The 18,150-nt window shown below is 35.6% G+C and overlaps 1 protein-coding gene across 5 annotated transcripts in view; it reads left to right on the forward strand.

Moving 5' to 3' along the window:
• LOC128866015 (mucin-2-like) overlaps nucleotides 1-18,150 on the forward strand; it is an 88,327-nt gene that overhangs the window by 32,574 nt on the left and 37,603 nt on the right. For all 5 annotated transcript variants that reach the window (XM_054106467.1, XM_054106468.1, XM_054106472.1 and 2 more), the window contains exons 2-3: nucleotides 16,712-17,265; nucleotides 17,341-17,679. In XM_054106467.1, the coding sequence (XP_053962442.1) occupies nucleotides 16,828-17,265; nucleotides 17,341-17,679 (777 nt within the window). In that variant the 5' untranslated portion in view covers nucleotides 16,712-16,827. The remainder of the gene's footprint in view (nucleotides 1-16,711; nucleotides 17,266-17,340; nucleotides 17,680-18,150) is intronic.

The raw sequence follows: 18,150 nt of genomic DNA on the forward strand, positions 1-18,150 counted from the left end.
ATTAGCACAAAAAGTGCCATTTTGGTGTGCGTACCGTGATGCATATATGTGACAAATGGCAGCTCTGGGGCAAGTGGTAAAAGGCAGAAGGGCGAACGAGCGAGAAGCAGTTGACAAGCAGGCGTAAAGTCGAGGACTCTACAATTAATTTTTAAACTTATTTCATTTCTTTTTTACATACAATTAATTTTGAATTTATTTCATATTTTTACATTTAACATTACGTACATATGTGAGACTATAACTTCCCGAAACCATTATTTTTCTTTTTGTTTGTCCTTAGACATGACATGAAGAAGGACTACAACTTAACTCAAGAAATGAAGAGACATGCAATTATTGTTGCCAAATGTGCTAATCACAACCGATTTACAAATCTCTAATTTTCTAAAGTGCGTCAGATCATTCGTTCATAAAGTTCGCCGTGAATTAGAAGCACCAGTTCATGTCTCAGTAGTTTTGGTCGCAAAATAAATGGAAATAGGGTCCCAACTCGTTTGGGGATGTACCCCCTTATTCTCCAGACTTGGCTCGGATCCCTCGGACTACTATTTGTTCTCCTATTTGAAAAAAAGGCTGACGGGAAAAAGGTTTTATTCAAACGAGGAGGGGATTTGCTGAAACGAATGACTTTTTCAGACTTGGAAAAATTATATTATTCGGAGGGGATCAACCAACTAGAGCAGCGTTGAACGAAGTGTATAAGCCAAACCATTAAATAGTTTTAATTTTTGTATGGACTTTTCAAAGGACTCTCGTATTTAAGAATGTATTCCGTGATAACAAGCAATTATTTCTTCTTGAAAATTTTTCGAATTATCTTTTTGTTTACTGTAGGAAAAATATTTAAGCCAGAATTTGCATTTCTAATTCTATACATGTGAGTGAATATGCTTTGAATTGGTAATATTATATTTTTACCAGTATTTTTGTACCACTCTTTTGAACAAAATTAGATTTTTACACAGGTAAAATTTAGCAACTTTTTTCTTAGATGCAAGTTTTTGATATTTTTCGAGCAAATTTTAAGCGGCAAAAATATTTTTTTTTAGAAAACAAGGCTTTTGGTTCTACAAAACTCTGCTGCCTTGTGTACTTCTTTTTGAAATTTAAATTAGAAAGTTTTAGTAAAAGCTGTGTATGAAGTATAGTAAATATCGAAATAAAGTATTTTTTCTGTGTTTGTTTGGGTAAGTAAACAAATTTACTTCTTCATCATCTACCCTGATCGACAACCTTATACACATACTTACATACTTTTTTTTTTTTTTTTTTACGAGGAGGAAGCATCGAAAGCCTGTACCCCGTCAGGACTTTAACCCAACTAAACCTCCTACCGTATACATACTTACATACATATGAATACATTTGTACACATACAATTTGATACGTAACTAAATATGCACGTAAACACACACATGCACTTTTCCGTTAGGCCTCAGCGCTTTTTGACGCTGCGCTTAAAACAAGTTTTCGGAATTTGCTGTTTTCCTCAATGCCTGTGGACTGCTAAGTGATCGGGCAAGTGAGCACAGCATGTGTGCGTGTTCTTCACTAATACTCACTCACACACACACACTCTATATTCAAGCCAAGCAAAGGATAAGCGAGCTCTAGTCTAGGCTGCAAAGAGCCGAGCCAACTGTGCGAGGCGTAACTTCTACTGGTTTCGTAAATGTGTTTATGCGAGTGTATGAGTGCATATGGTATATATGCATAGGTGTGTGTGGCTGTGTGTAAATGGAATTTGTGGTACGTGCTCTTTGCGCAATGCTTTTGTAGCCATGTGCACTTGGTATTTCCAGCCATTGCCTGCAATGCCACAACAACAACAATAACCAGCACGCATACACACATTCATTCGTACATAGCGTGTATTTTTACTTGTGTGTCAATTATGGAAATTACTCTGTTTCATTTTCCAATTTTATCCCCTTGTTATTTTTTTAAATTTCTTTTTATCTTATTTTTATAGTTGCATGTGTCTCGGCCAATATCTTGCATGGATAAAATGGAAAATACGTGTTTTTGTTGTCGCTACTAAATTTGAATTAGAAATTTAAAATTCCACTCAGCTGTCGTAATTATCCTTGTTGGAGTGCGTCGTCCATTCTATGTGCGCATAGGAAGCATGCGTTTGGTCCTCGCTTGTGTTTCTCCTAATTTGTCTTTTAATTATAAACGAGATGCCGCGCGCCACAAATGCCACAAATACATGTAATTACTCAGGCGCGTTTTAAGTTGAGACGCTTGATATTTTGCGACAGGTGGTAGTCCTTTTAATCCTGCCGTTCTTTGGGGGGAGTTGTCGTGCTTTGTAATTGGCAAATAGGCGGTTAATAATTGTCATAGTATAAGTGGCCAAATTGACCACATTAGGAATATTAAGTAGGCTTGTAAGTTGCGCAGAGGAGGCTTTAAGCGAGTTACGTACAGAGAAGGATATCAACTGAAGAAGGAGTACACGATTTTATGTAGAGATGCTCCCAATAATTGCATAACGACATTTTCCTAAGTTTTGACTATTTATTTATTTGTTTTTTAATTAAAAAAAAATGTTGTTCTTATTTTTTACTTTTTATTTTTGTTTTATTTTTTAATAATTAATATATTTTTTGTTTAATAATTAATTAAAATTTTGTTTTTAATAATTAATTTAAATTTCATTAATCATGAATCATTTTTTTTAATTTTAATAAATTTTTTTTTTATATACAATATTAATTTTTGTATCTTTCTTTATTTTCGTTTTTCTTTTTAGTTGTACTTTCTTTTAAGTTTTTTCTATTTTCAAATTTTTTATTTTATAGTTTTTAAGTTTTATTCTTTTAATTTTTGTTTTTAAATTTTTTATTTTTAACTTACATTTTATTAATATAATTTTTATTTTTATTAATTTTTCTTGTTTTTATTTATTTTATTTTCGTTTTGTCAATTTTTTCATTACTAATAATTAAATTTGTTTTTTTTTTTTTAATTTTTTTTAAATTTTTTTTTTAATTTTAATTTTTTTCTTTTTGTTGTAATTTTTTAATAAAATTTTCAATATTTTTTTATATTTTTATTTTACTTTTTTCCTTTGAATTTCTATTTTGTTTTGTTTTTTTTTCCTGTTTTGATTTTTAAGTTTTTCCTATTTCTAAATTATTTATTTTTGTTATATTATTTTTGTTTAATAATTTAATAATTTTTAATTTAATTCTTAATAAATCTTGTACATGATATGAAACTTTGTGTGATGTTATATTTGCCGTATATTTTTAGAAAAATGTTTGAAAATTCAACAAAAGAAATAAAAAATTTAAAGTAGTCTAAACTGGTCAAAATATCGGGATTGCAATTAGCCATGGTTTGTGTGTCAGCCATGGTTAATTATATGCTCAACTCTTTCAGTTATCTACTACCACCTCCATTTTCATGAAGCTGTCAAAAAGTAGCTCGATTCCTGTGTGGACTAAAAAGGGAGTCATTCTTGTAAAATATTACGAGAAAGTAGCGACTAGGGATGTACAACATTTTCAAAGCCATATTATTTTCTATTTTTCTGCAAAAAATATTTACTTTATTTCATAAAAGAATTACTAATTTTACAGAAGATTGTTTGCTCCAATAGTTTTTATAATTTTTTTTCAGTGCTTTACTCGCTCGCTATCTCTATAATTTGTTTCAGTTTAGTTTTCAAAAAGGTATTTTTTACTTCCTATTCTTAAATCCTCTATCTAATGAAGTTTTTTATGTACATACATGCATACATATATACATATATACGTAACTACATGAGCTTCTCATCGCAGAAGGCCCATTATTGTTAGCAAAAATCTACACTCGCATTTGTTTGCAGATAGCAAATAGATAGACGGCTGGCTCCCTTTTACGTTCAACCACTTTCATCCATTATTTTATTAAATCATTTGTGCAATATTTCATTAATCTTCCTACCGCATCTAATCCAATTCCCTAGTGCCTGCCATCTACTCATATTTGTCTAGCCAATCACTCAAGCATTTAATGTGAGTAGTTAATGTTCTTTATTTTTCCCAATAATAAGTACAATCCTATAATTTCACTAAATCATCGCTATGACAATCAGCTATGCTGCAACGCCATTATTCTATTACATTTTATTCACTTTTTCTCTCCGGTGCGGCCGCATCTCATTGTCTAGTCGGGAGGTTGTTGCTACTACTATTTTTGTACGTTTTTCCACCAAATATCTAATAGACTACTATTTTTCGCTTTCATTTCGCTTTTTTCCTTGTTTTGTTATCTCCGTACTATAACATAAATCCCTTTTACATTATCACAATTTTCTGCATTTGTCGCGGTTACTTGAATATAATTTTGTTAAGCAAAAAAATATAAGTAAAAAAACTAAATTTGTCCACATACATTTTTATATATTTCTTTTACATCTTCACTTGTATAGCACCTATATTCAGACTCTATACGAGCCACTAATCGAACTAATGTCTGAAAGAGTAAATAGCATGAAAAGTGCATAGAATGAGGATGATTACATAGCGCTGGCTACTGCCGCCTGTGTGAAGAGATGCTGAAACATTTTTGGTAGATTCGCTGCAGCTGCTAATGCAAAAATCAAATTATATCAGGTAGAAGTGTTTGTGAATGTTTGTGATTGTGTATCTGTTCATACAGTAGAGGAAAATATATTATCAAACTCATACATTTGTATGTATAAATGTTGGTATATCTGTATGTAAGTCAGACTCATATATCATGGCAACTGCAAAATTCGATTTGGCGTATGACTGACGACATACACACACATACATGCGTATGGTAGTATGGGATGCTCGCACTTATCCGCAAGGACCTTCTCGCCACATTGCCCTAACGCTGCCTCTTCAGCTCAATATCAACTTTACTCAATGCATTGAGTGCTGCGTTGGCGTGGAGCTTTTTTCGTGTTTCAGTTGATGAAGTGTGAATATGTATTACAATATATTTATTGTTTATTTTCGTTAAAAACATTAAATAAAGCTTTTCGCAGCTAGGCCTAGCAAAAAGCAGTAAACTTTGTTATATTTCCTAGCATCTTTCGGCTGAATTATATTTTCCTTCTTTGATTACGCAAAACATGGCGGCTTGTATTAATATTTAATAGTTTATTTAACTGAAATTTCTTGAAAGCAGACATTTTTTCATCTTTTATGGATTCCTCTCCAAATAGTTTTCTTGAACTATCAAAAGGCTCACCAGTCATTCTTAGTCAAGCTGATAGTTAGTTATACAAAATGGAACCTCCGCTGTTCTGCGGTTCTCTAGTTCTGTCATCGTGTAACTCATCTAACGGCAGGCCCTGGAAGCGTGCTGTTTCGACAAAGAATTCACAGAAATCCCCTTAGAAAGCAAAAAATCATGTCCAGGCGGTTACGTTAATTCATGGAAAAAAAGGCACATTTTTATGATTTTTTTTTTTATGACACAGTTAAAATTTATTCGTCAAATCTTTTACTACATAAAACTATAGCATTTGAAGTATATTTTGTGAAATTTTCATCCAAAAATATTCAAAAATACGGCAATGGCAGAAATTATTCGGACGCATCTCAAAAAAAAGTAGTTTTGCGGTGCCCCTCATAACTCCGTGTTAAATCATCTGAAATCAAAAAACCAAAGGTATTTCGTTAGATAATCGTTTTCTCCGGGTAACGCCGAGGGTTTTTTGAAATGAAAAATTTTTCGATTTTTGGGAACACGTTAAAGTCAAAAACACGATTTTCGCGTAAAAAATCGGTGAATTCTTCTTCTTCTTCTTAATTGGCGCTATAACCGCTTACGCGATTTTGGCCGAGTTTAACAAAGCGCGCCAGTCGTTTCTTTCTCGTGCTAACCGGCGCCAGTTGGACACACCAAGTGAAGCCAAGTCCTTCTCCACCTGATCTTTCCAACGCAGAGGAGGCCGCCCTCTTCCTCTGCTACCACCAGCTGGTACCGCATCGAATACTTTCAAAGCCGGAGCGTTTGTATCCATTCGGACGACATGACCCAGCCAACTTAGCCGCTGGATCTTTATTCGCTGCGCTATGTCTATGTCGTCGTAAAGCTCATACAGCTCATCGTTCCATCGTCTGCGATATTCGCCGTTGCCTACGTGCAAAGGTCCAAAAATCTTACGCAGAATCTTTCTCTCGAACACTCCAAGCGTCTCTTCATCGGATGTTGTCATCGTCCAAGCTTTTGCGCCATACGTTAGGACGGGCATGATGAGAGCCTTGTAGAGTGTTAGTTTTGTTCGTCGAGAGAGGACTTTACTGCTCAGTTGCCTACTTAGTCCAAAGTAGCACTTGTTGGCAAGAGAGATTCTACGTTGGATTTCAAGGCTGACATTGTTATCGGTGTTAATGTTGGTTCCTAAATAGACGAAGTCTTTTACAACCTCGAAATTATAACTGTCTACAGTGACGTGGTTTCCAATACGCGAGTGCGCCGACTGTTTGTTTGAAGATAGGAGGTACTTCGTTTTGTCCTCGTTCACCACCAGACCCATTCGCTTTGCTTCTTTATCCAGTTTGGAGAAGGCAGAACTAACAGCGCGGTTGTTAAGGCCAATGATGTCAATATCATCGGCATACGCCAACAATTGTACACTCTTATAAAATATTGTGCCTGAGCGATTAAGTTCTGCGGCTCGTACGATGCTCTCCAACATCAGGTTAAAGAAGTCACACGACAGCGAGTCACCCTGTCTGAAACCTCGTTTGGTATCAAACGGCTCGGAGAGGTCCTTCCCAATTCTGACGGCGCTGCTGGTGTTGAGCAACGTCATCTTACATAGCCGTATTAGTTTTGCGGGGATACCAAATTCAGACATCGCGGCATACAGGTAACTCCTTTCCGTACTGTCGAATGCAGCTTTGAAGTCGACAAAAAGATGGTGTGTGTCGATTCTCCTTTCATGGGTCTTTTCCAAGATTTGGCGTATTGAGAATATTTGGTCGATGGTGGACTTTCCAGATCTGAAGCCACACTGATAAGGTCCAATCAGTTGGTTGACGGTGGGCTTCAGTCTTTCACACAATACGCTCGCTAGAACCTTATAAGCGATATTTAGAAGACTAATCCCGCGGTAATTGGCACAAATTGCAGGATCGCCCTTCTTATGGATTGGGCAGAGCACACTTAAATTCCAATCGGCAGGCATGCTTTCATCCGACCATATTTTGCATAGGAGCTGATGCATGCACCTAACCAGCTCCTCGCCGCCATGTTTGAATAGCTCAGCCGGCAGTCCGTCGGCGCCCGCGGCTTTGTTGTTCTTTAGCCGCGTTATCGCTATTCTCACCTCGTCATGATCGGGTAGCGGAACGACAATTCCGTCGTCAACGATTGGGGTATCGGGATCTTCACTTTCTCGGTGACATGCGCAGCTGTCACTGTTTAATAGGTTCGAGAAGTGTTCCCTCCATAATTTAAGATTGCTCTGTACGTCAGTCACCAGTTCGCCGTCTTTGTTCTTACAGGAAAACGCCCCGGTCTTGAAACCTTCTGTAAGCCGCCGAACTCTCTGGTAGAATTTTCGGGCGTTGTTCCTGTTGGCCAGCAATCGGTGAATTAGTTACCGTAAAAACAAAAGTATCAACAAATTCGAAAAAAAACTCTTCGGCGTTACCTTGTAAAACATCTACAGAAAAAGTGTTCAAAATTTCAAAAGGATCGGTGCAGTAGTTTTAAAGTTATGAGGGGCACCGACTTTGAAAACGTAAGTTGTGGGAAAAACGCTTTAAAGTTTTAAATACAAAAAAAATCACAGTAGCAACACTTACATGGCTGTATCTTTGTAAGTTTTGCTCCGATTCATCTAAAATTTTCACAGAATATTCTTGAAAGGTTCTTCATTTAAAAAATCAAATAAAAAAAATGCAAAAAAAAAAAATTTAAAAACGTTACGTTATGTATGAATGTAAGTCGTCACAGTGACTTGCCTGAGACGAGCTGGCCCAGTGGCTTGCATGGATATTGTAGAACCAGTGACTTGCCTGGGTTCCTAATGAGGAGGGACTACTATCATGGTGAACATGGTTGATGCTGCCGAATGTGCTTCCTTGTCCCCGGGAGCCTTCTGCCTCCATGGTCTCATACTGACAGATCTGAGCTGGTAATTCAGCCGGAAGTCCATCCCTCTTACGGTTTCATATGGATTTTCATTGATACCCAGGTTAAGCTTGAGTTCTGCATCCACAACGCCGCTGCTCAGGATGCACCACGCTTCTATTTTTAGGCCGCCGTTTTGAGCCTTGAGTAGCCCTAGTTGCAAAGTTGTCTGCGCTCCTCGGCTGATACTCCTCCACATTAAATGTAGGAGGTGTGTCATCCCCCATTTTGGTGTTAAGAACCCTTCTCTTCCACAAGCCTGGGTGCCACGCCTGCGAGCCACTTCGCGCCCTTCTCGTACACAAGTAGAAGAACCGGCCTAAAATAAATCCCGCAAGAGGCCAGCCGGTGTAGGTAAGGTAGGGCCGAAAGGTTTTCTTCCCGTAGCGTCTCCGTTAGGTAGCACAGCTACCATTTCACTTTCGCGCCACTCAACTCCGTCCTTCTGGGGTCATCCAATGCGCCTGGTTTCCCTTGCGGCGGGAGAGTCGGGCGTCAGATATCGAATTTTTTCAGTAATTTTCAGTCATAGTGTGGAGATGTATATTTAGGAAGGCAGTGGGTGATTTGATGTTTGTAGAAGACAAAATGAATGCACGACAATATTTGAATATTCTGCAATGTCATTTCTCAAATAGTGCAATAAAATTTTTCTTCATTGTTGACAACAAACCTCAGTTTCAAGCCCAACAGCTTATTTTTAATTACAGTAAAGTATTGGTCATAAAAATATCTGCCGTTCGGAGTCGGCTTGAAACTGTAAGTCCCTCCATTTGTGGAACAACATCAAGACGCACACCACAAATAGGAGGAGGAGCTCGGCCAAACACCTAACAGAAGTGTACGCGCCAATTATTTTTTTTATTTTTAAAGTATTGGATACACGAACAACAACTAGCCTGGATATTCCAATTTGAAATTTGTGAGCATATTTCAAGAAAAAAGTAGCAAAAAATACTCAAAAAGGTCGAGCAGAACTCAAAAGGTTTATTTTAGAGGGATGACACAATATACCTCAGGATTATAATGCTCAAAAATTGATTAATTCTATGAGTAGCAGTCCGCAAGTCATACAAAGTACTGATTCACATTTCACGTATTTTATACTAGTGGCTTATTCATTATTTACATATGTGCGTCAACGAAATCCAAAGATTGAAAGAAAAACATGAAAAATACAAATTTTCTTAAGCAATATGTCCGAGTTTCGCTAGATTAGTAGGTACCAAAACTTTTCTTTGACAAACCTCATTAAATAATTTGTTTATTTTTTTTTTTTAATAAATTAATTTTTTTTTAATGAATTTACTTTTTTAAATTAATTTATTGTTTTTTTTAGTTTATTTTTTTAATTTTTTTTATAGACATATGTATGTACATATATATTTTTAAAATTTGTTTTTTACTTTTTTTATTTATTTATTAATTTTTTTATTTTTTTTTACTTAATTTTTTTTCTTTATTTATTTCATTTTTTTTTTTTTATTTTTTATTTTTTTTTTATTATTATTTTTTTATTTCATTTTATTTACTTAATATTTTTCCCTTATTGTTTTTTTTTTGTTTTTTATTATTATTATTTTTTTTTTTACTTTTTTCTTTATTTTTAATTTTGTAATTTTTATATATATTTTTTTTCTTTATTTTTTTTAATTTAGTACGTTTTTGACCGAAATGGCTGACCAAAACTTGAGGTTGTGTTGACGCTAATGCAGTGTGACGTCGTTTAGTCACGATTCAATCTCACTTTTTATTGCTTTACATTCGCTTGCTGGCAAGCTTTGAGGAGCGATTAGGTGTTTGAAATCAAATTTGCAACCGGATGCTGCTTTGTCATTTATTTTTTGCGGGTATATTTACTTTGGTATACAAGTTTTCTTTATTTTCTTTTTGTTAGCTTTGCATTCCAAAGTGTCTCCTTTTCTTTTTCTGTTCTGTGTTGTTTTTTTTTTAATTAAACTTTTTTTATAGCGCTTTTCTTCAGCTTTTCTTGTTCTTTAGCTTTATTTACTCGTATTTTTTTTAATGAATGTTTGCTCGCCAAGAGCCAGCTAACGTCGGCGCATTGCCGGGGACCGTTTGTTTATTATTCCTTATTTTCATCCGTCGTTTATTTATCGCCTCGTGCGCTGCTTTCTCCCAGTTGTATAGCGCTTGCTGGTCGCCGTTTATGTTTGATTTCAGGTACTAACAATTTTCGCATATTTGTATTTTCCACGTTTGCTTGTGTCTTCTTTTCTTATACGTATTCGTATTGGTATTGCAACGCTTGCATGCCTTTCTCGCTCAAAATTCATTGGTCTGCACAATAAGGACATTGCTTCCTTGCAGACTTTCGTGTCACTCATTTCGCATATTCTCTGGAGTCGTTGGTTTGTTCCGTTTTCACCATTTTTGCTTCTCATTGTGTGTGTGAGTCGTTTGTATGCCCACCGCACGATTTGTATGTTTCCGTTTTGATCCTGTTTTTCGTTCTTGCGCTGTGCTTACACTCGAGAGTTTCGGCTACTTCAGCAACCCTAGTGGATTTCAGTTTACTCGCTGATCTCAGACACGCTAGAGCCTTGCAGACAAGTATTCGTGGTGGGCTTCTAGGCTGCGGGCGTTTTTAACAAAAAAGAAAAATAAAATATAATAATAATAAAAAAATGCACCATTCAATTGTGAAAAAGTGTATGGCAAAAATTGAACCAAAAGAGAATTTCTATAAAAATAAGTGAAGTGGTGCGCATAATTTTTTACTTGCCTCCCTATATACGTATGTATGTATATCCATACAAGAGTATATATTTTTTACTCAAGCTGTGTGTGCGTTGTCTTCATTCAATTAATCTCAAATGTTTGGTGACTTTTTGCGCATTGGAGAAAATTTGGCTGTTTCCAATTGAGAAGTCGCAAGAAAAAATTTGGAAAATTTTGAAAACGATTTCAAACAGAAGCAGAAGTAGCGTTGTAGTAAAAACAAAAAACATAAAAGGTCAAACTTTTGTATGTCTCGTGCAATACCATTGTCAAACAGAGGAAACACAACAAAAAAAAAAAAAACGAAAAGAAATAAAAAATCAACAAAAGTGAAAATTGCTCAGTTATATTCTTCATAAGCATCCTCGCATTGCAGTGTGGGCTGTTGAAACTACAGTGTTCTAAATCAGATACATTCAATATATACAAACCCACCTTCGCATATCACGTAAATTTTTTAGTTGTTTTGTGAACACAAACAAAAAACATTTTTCTCACCGCAAAAAACTTCCAATAAGTAGCAACAATTGCGTTACTAAAATCGGTTGACGTAGCCAACTAGAAACTTTGTTTTCACAAATTACAACAACACAAAAGCACTAGCCGCAGTTTTGGAATAAAAACGAGAGCAAACCCAACCGCAGAAGGAGTACAAAAAGTAGCTGTACAAATGGGATTTGAATAGCAGCACCATTGATGACATACGATTTTTTTGAATACGAATTAAAAGTGAGTTTTACTACATAGTACATTTTTTCATGTGTATGTACATAATCGTATATTCCCAAAACGATAGATTCGTAAGATACTTTTTTTTTGTACTGGCAAGATACACGCTCATTAAACGTTTAATAAGGAAAAAAAATCATTAAAATAAGGTGAAACAAATTTTACAAAAAAAATTTGGTCCACACTTCGGCTTAAAAAATTAACACCTACTATAGTTCAGTGCAACCTTGTCTGTGTAATTTCTTCCCTTTACTACACCAAATGTTTTACTATCTAAAAAAATAAAAATCAAAACAAATATTTCGTGAACTTGTAAAAAAAATAGACACATACGCAACATATTTCGCATTTCGCCAAAAATAATTTACCCTCACACTACAAGAACGTTGCCTCTATTTTTTAGTATGCGCCTGATTGGGATTCTCTTTTTCAACTATATGGTACTCAACAATTTGCTACTACATCTCTGCCATACTTATTTGCACTCTCTCTCTCGCTCATTTTTAAGCCTCTTTTTTTACTCAATTCTCTTTTTAAACTCACACATGCATACACTACTTAGTAGCGCCTTTCTCTCTTTCATTCCTCACTTGCTTTCGCATGTCCTTATTTCACATACTTCGCCACTCGTTCCTCTTGCTCTCTTCTCCATTTTGCCATTCGCCTTTTATATGCATATTCCCTGTCCGTTTTCTTGCTCTTGTTCAACAACACTTTTTGTAACGAATTGTTGGTATTGAATTCTTATTGTTGACGACGACGATGAGGGCACGAGATGACAATGAGCGTACACATGAGTACGAATTCGAATACGAACACGTACAGGAACATGCTGATGATGATTCGACATTTACGATGCTTTGAAAACGTACCAGCTTTTTTTGTATAGGGTTTTGTCAGAACTTTGTGAGCTAACTACTATTATTGTTGTTGTTGCTGGTGCTTGCCAATATCGTTGGGTGGTGGTACAGTTTTGTTGGTACGCTATTTTGTCGCCCGATCGCCGCCTCTATTTTTAATTGTCTGCTATAGTTGGCATTTGAATGTGTGTGTGAATGCCCTGCAACAACGTACTCATCAAGAAGGATAGCATTTTGAATTTCATGTATTTCTTGTTATAAACTAATATATCGACATATATGTATGTATGTATTATCTTTCATGCAACTTCTTTGAAAAATTTGAATGTATATGGAATCTGGCACGGAGCTAATTGTAACTTTAAGCTGTAAAGTGGATACTTACATATTGGCTTACAAACTTTTCTTGAATCAAATTCTGTGAAGGAAATTTTGTCCAATTACTAGAACATATACATACATAGATCCTTTTATAATTATTTTAGAACATAATGCTGAGAAAACTGCAGCAACTACAATAATATTCAAGGATTACTCAGTTTTTACTTACTTTTCCAGAATCAAACTCAAATAAACGTTAGAAGACAGCTCAAGTTCTCTTTCTGTTCATACTCTGGCTATTGAAAGACATTTTTTTTAAGTACTACTTATGTAGATACGTTTTACAACTTTAACCAGCTCTAGCTTTCTCTGCTTGATTGTAGAATACTAAGAATTCAAACTCTTCGAAGATGTCTCTCTATTGAATTACCACTTCCTTTCACAAACTTAATGATAGTCTTTGCAGACAAGGTTGAAATTCTCGTCGGGCTTATGCAACATGTAAATTGCTTTACACGATGCTTAGCGCTTAATAAATACTTAACCAGAAGTATAAATGAATCATCTGTTCCTAAACCCGAAGTTGGTTTTATATTACCAGAATGACTCGTGTTTATATCCCACCAAGGACTGTTACTCTAGCAGCATTCTCTAAATATTTATGGGGGAAAGTGTATGCCGTTACAACAACAACATCAACGATTCGGATAATATTTAATCAAAGATTAGGAATACTGAGAATACAGGCAACACTGGTTGAAGAGTTCAGGACAAAGGCAGGCTAAGCAGTTTATGTCACCCTCCCGAAGAGCACCAAAAAGGTTCGCAAATCTGCATAGGGAGGGCTTATGAACTCTCACTGGATACTGCACCGGACATTGCAGTTCTTGTTGTAGCAACACATTGTAGTCCTCGTTACTCTAACCCACAAGCGAGCTTGGCAGGCTGAGATAGCATGTCTGATCGACTATCGCAGTTCCTTCTGTCACTAAGCGGAGGGGACTGTAGGAGGCTGGTTGGACTGATAACGGACCACTTTCTATGGGCAAAGCACATGGAAAAGGTTGGCATCTCAGACAATGCACTCTGCCCAGCATGTGGAGAGGAGGATGAGACGGACCACTTGAGGTCTTCGGCACTAATGTGTTAAGAAGCGACCATCTTGGCTCCTTGGCACCACAAGATCTACACAGATTTCTTCGGAGGTCGAGTAGATTTAAAGAAAATTAAAAAAGGAATCCGAGTGCATTACAGTGGACTTAATTGTGTCTGAGTGCTGTACTTGCTAGTCTCCCCGGAAAAAAATGGCCTCGTTATCACTTCAGGAAATTAGAATTAGTACATAGAAAAAGGTGTCTGTTGTGCTTTTGAACTGGATGATTAAATTCCAGAGCAGATTCTCTAAAGCGGTATGGAACAAAAAGCTTAAAAAGGTACTCAAATTTAACAAACGCCTCCAATTTTAGGCTTGTGGTCAAGCACCATAGAACACATCAGAGGTCGCAGTGCATTATGGCCCAATAATACAATAATAATGGGTGCTGGCAGCACTAAAACTTTTGTTTTGGTAGCGTGAAGAAGAAGAAAAAGTAAAATTTGTTACATTTGTGTCAACCACGAAAATAGCTGACACGAAGTTGCTGAATTTGTGCTGAGTTAAAGCTGCAGTATATAAATGTCATAAAAGAACAAGATAACTTATCTCTAATGTTTGCCATCAAAACGAGGTGTCACGAACTTCTAGATTTTTAATAAAACTTTTGCCACAAGGTAATAAATAACATTTATACCAATCACCATCGACTTTTTCAAAAGCTAACCATTAAACATGAAATTTATCTCTGAAGTAAAAGTTTTTCTAATTTACGGCATATAACTTCATGTTTATGTATAAATTCACTTGCCAGTGTTAGCAATTACAAAAGGCTGTGCTGTCGAACTAATGACGAAAACTAAAACGAACAGAACGTATCATAAATTGCGCCAGATCTCTACAAGGATCGCATTGTTGTTGTTGCATTTACGTGCAAAAATTTTATCCCGAGCATTGACCATTGGAACACAGCATACTAGCTTCTGAAATTATTATGAAGTATATGCATTCAAGCATTTTGAACTTTGAAAATTTTCGAACATTCAGAGCATTTCTAAAAATGTGTAAGAATAAATAAGATTTAAAATATTAAGACAACGTCTAAAGCTTAGTATTAGTGCATAAACGGGTAACATTTAAAATAATGGTCAAAATATTTAAACGTCGAAAATTTTCGACCATATAGAACAAGTCCAATAATTATTAAAATTTGTATGCGTGAATGAAAACTAATAGAATTTCCAAATATTTTGAACTTTGGAAAGTTTCGAACATTCATATGTACATAAATACAGTGTGGGAAAGTCTAAGACTTAGTATTTGTGTACAAATTGACAATGCGTTAAATAATTTTCAAACTATTTCAACTTCGAAAATTTTCGAACACATAAAACATGTCTAATAATTAGTAAAAAGTATATACAGGAATGAGAACTAATGGAATTTTGAAATTTTTTAACTTTGGAAATTTTCGAACATATGTACATATGCAGTGCGGCAGCTTAAATAATCCGCAATTATTTCGGTAATTAAAAATTAAATCTCTAATATTTTGAGGACTAAAAAATTTTCAGTAAACAGTTTCGAAACATATAAATATATCTTTTTTAACGGAAAAGAGAGTAGCTAATAAATTGCGTAATAAATTTTATAATAATTTAAATTTTACTTTAGACTCTGCTAATTTTTTTCGCTTTGCAATATTTTCTCAAGCTAATTTTATTGTAACAAAGAATTTTATCTTTCTAAATTCGCAATCACTAATTTCTAACATAAACTGTAGGTAAAAAGAAAAGAAAAATTAGCGGCTTAAATCTGCTAGAAAAGAAAAGATTAAAACAGAGAATTCATACCTGAATGCACCTTTTATAATTGATGAAATTTCGTGCTTGATTCCATAATTACCGTTGAGCGGTTAGATTTCTGCCAGCTGACTGATGTGATGGCTGCATATGTTGTTTGCGACGAGGAAAGTGAAGCCTGCTAAGGGACTTATGGATGGTATTCACTGGGCTGGCAGGCCAACAGAGCATATTTGACAGTTCAAATATGCTTTGAGAGGCACTACTCGTCGAGTGCCTGACTGTAGTGTGCAAGCAATTGTAGCACCGACAATAACAAATCAAGCAAGTAGCAACACCGGTGCAAAACTCATTGGGTGAACGACGCATGGTTGGCAGCGGCTTGCAGCTGCTATTATATTTTATATGGCCGATTTTTGTTTTTCTCTTTCGGCAACCGAAATACTGCGATGGATGCGATTAGAACAGCGCCGCGCATTTGTGAAGTGCCCTCGTTTTTGGGCGAGTGTGTAAATGTGCACACATTTGTATATGTATTTGTGTGCTTCCTTTTTGTGGCTGTATGGGCGTTTGTAATCCTGATTCCTACTGCTTTTGTTGGGTTTGTTATAGCTGCTTTTCCAGCTTGCATTTATTTATACCTACATAAGTCATACACTTGATGAGGTTTTCCCATTTTCGAAAATCGAGCAGACTGCAATTCGAATGAATTTTGTTTTTGCTTTGTTTTTGGTTTTTTTATTAAGTTCTCATGTTCTGGTTATTGTTGTTTTCTTTTTATTATCGGTTTCTTTTCTATCATTCTATCATTGTTGTTGGGTTGTGTGTGTATGTGTGCGCTTTAAAGTGCGCCTGACCTAGTGTGCGTGCGCTCTTCACGGTATATGCACTTCATTGGCTTCTTTCACAGATATTTTACCTTATACAAATTGAATTTCACAAATTTTTGGTCTAATGCTCAAAAAATACGAACACACAGTTTGACGTTGAAAAAGGTTTTGAAAACTATTTTCTCTATACATTTTTATCTAACCACTATTTTTTTACAGCAATTTAAATATAATAAAATACAAAATAGCCGCTTTCAAAACGGTTAAAGTGCTTGTGTAAAAAATATTGCACTTTGTTAAAGTTCGCAATTAAGCAACATAATAAAAAACAAAAAATGTCGAACTCCAGCACAGAAGTACCTCGCATAATGGTCTTTCGACCTACGTGGGAGGAATTCAAAAATTTTCCTAAATACATCGCCTTCATGGAATCTCAGGGCGCTCACAAAGCTGGTCTAGCCAAAGTGGTACCACCACCAGAATGGGTGCCACGTCGTAGTGGCTACAATGATTTGGATGCGCTCAATATAACTATACCGGCGCCGATTTGTCAAGTCGTCACCGGCAAACAGGGCCTCTACCAACAAATTAATATACAAAAGAAGCCTCTTACAGTGAAGCAATTCAGTGAGTTGGCGTCTACGGAACGCTATCAGACGCCTAAACATTTTGATTTCGAAGATCTCGAGCGTAAATATTGGAAGAATATTACCTATGTGGCACCGATCTACGGCGCGGATGTTAGTGGTAGTGTCACTGATACGGATCAAGATGTAAGTATATGTTTATAAAAGAATAATGGAACTATGTCTGAACTCATTTCCTCCGCCTCCCACGCACACACAAAGAGCTGGAATATAAATCGTCTTGGTACAATTCTCGACTATGTCAACGAAGATTATGGCATACAAATTGACGGTGTGAATACAGCCTATTTGTATTTTGGCATGTGGAAGACTACCTTTGCCTGGCACACTGAAGATATGGATCTCTATTCGATAAACTATTTACATTTTGGCGCTCCAAAGACGTGGTATGTCGTACCACCCGAACATGGGCGCAAATTAGAAAAAGTAGCTAATCAATATTTTCCGGCGAGCTATGAAAATTGTAATGCTTATTTGCGGCATAAAATGACACTGATAAGCCCGCAAGTGCTTAAGCAACACGACGTGCCGGTGAATAAAGTAAGTGAAGTGACTGGAATAAATTTTGTGTGCTTAAAACTGGCATAACTGGAGTTATGGGAAATAGTGAAATTTACATGTGGCGAAATAGTGTTGAAATTTGTTTAAATTAATTCTGCAAAATCGGATCGACATAGTAAAATGAGAACAAACATTTATAGAAGTAGGTTTTCGAAAATTATTTTAATTATTATTAACGACCAAACCTCGGGACGTAATAATTTGCTATTATTCTTTTTTGTTATTGCTCTTATACTTTTTAATATTTTCACAAATCTGCAAATTAATAAGACCTTAAAGTATGAGAAGTTATTAAAATACAGTTTTTACTTTTAGTGAGAAAAAACTAAGAATATCTCTGATTAAGAATATCTTAATCTGCATCTGAAAAATTAGTAAATAATAGGCTTTAAATAGAATTCAAAACTCTTCAGTACTGCTCTAAAAATTTAGGACTGCGCCGGTTATGCA

The sequence above is a fragment of the Anastrepha ludens genome, chromosome 6, assembly GCF_028408465.1.
Source record: "Anastrepha ludens isolate Willacy chromosome 6, idAnaLude1.1, whole genome shotgun sequence".
Classification (NCBI taxonomy): Eukaryota; Metazoa; Arthropoda; class Insecta; order Diptera; family Tephritidae; genus Anastrepha; species Anastrepha ludens.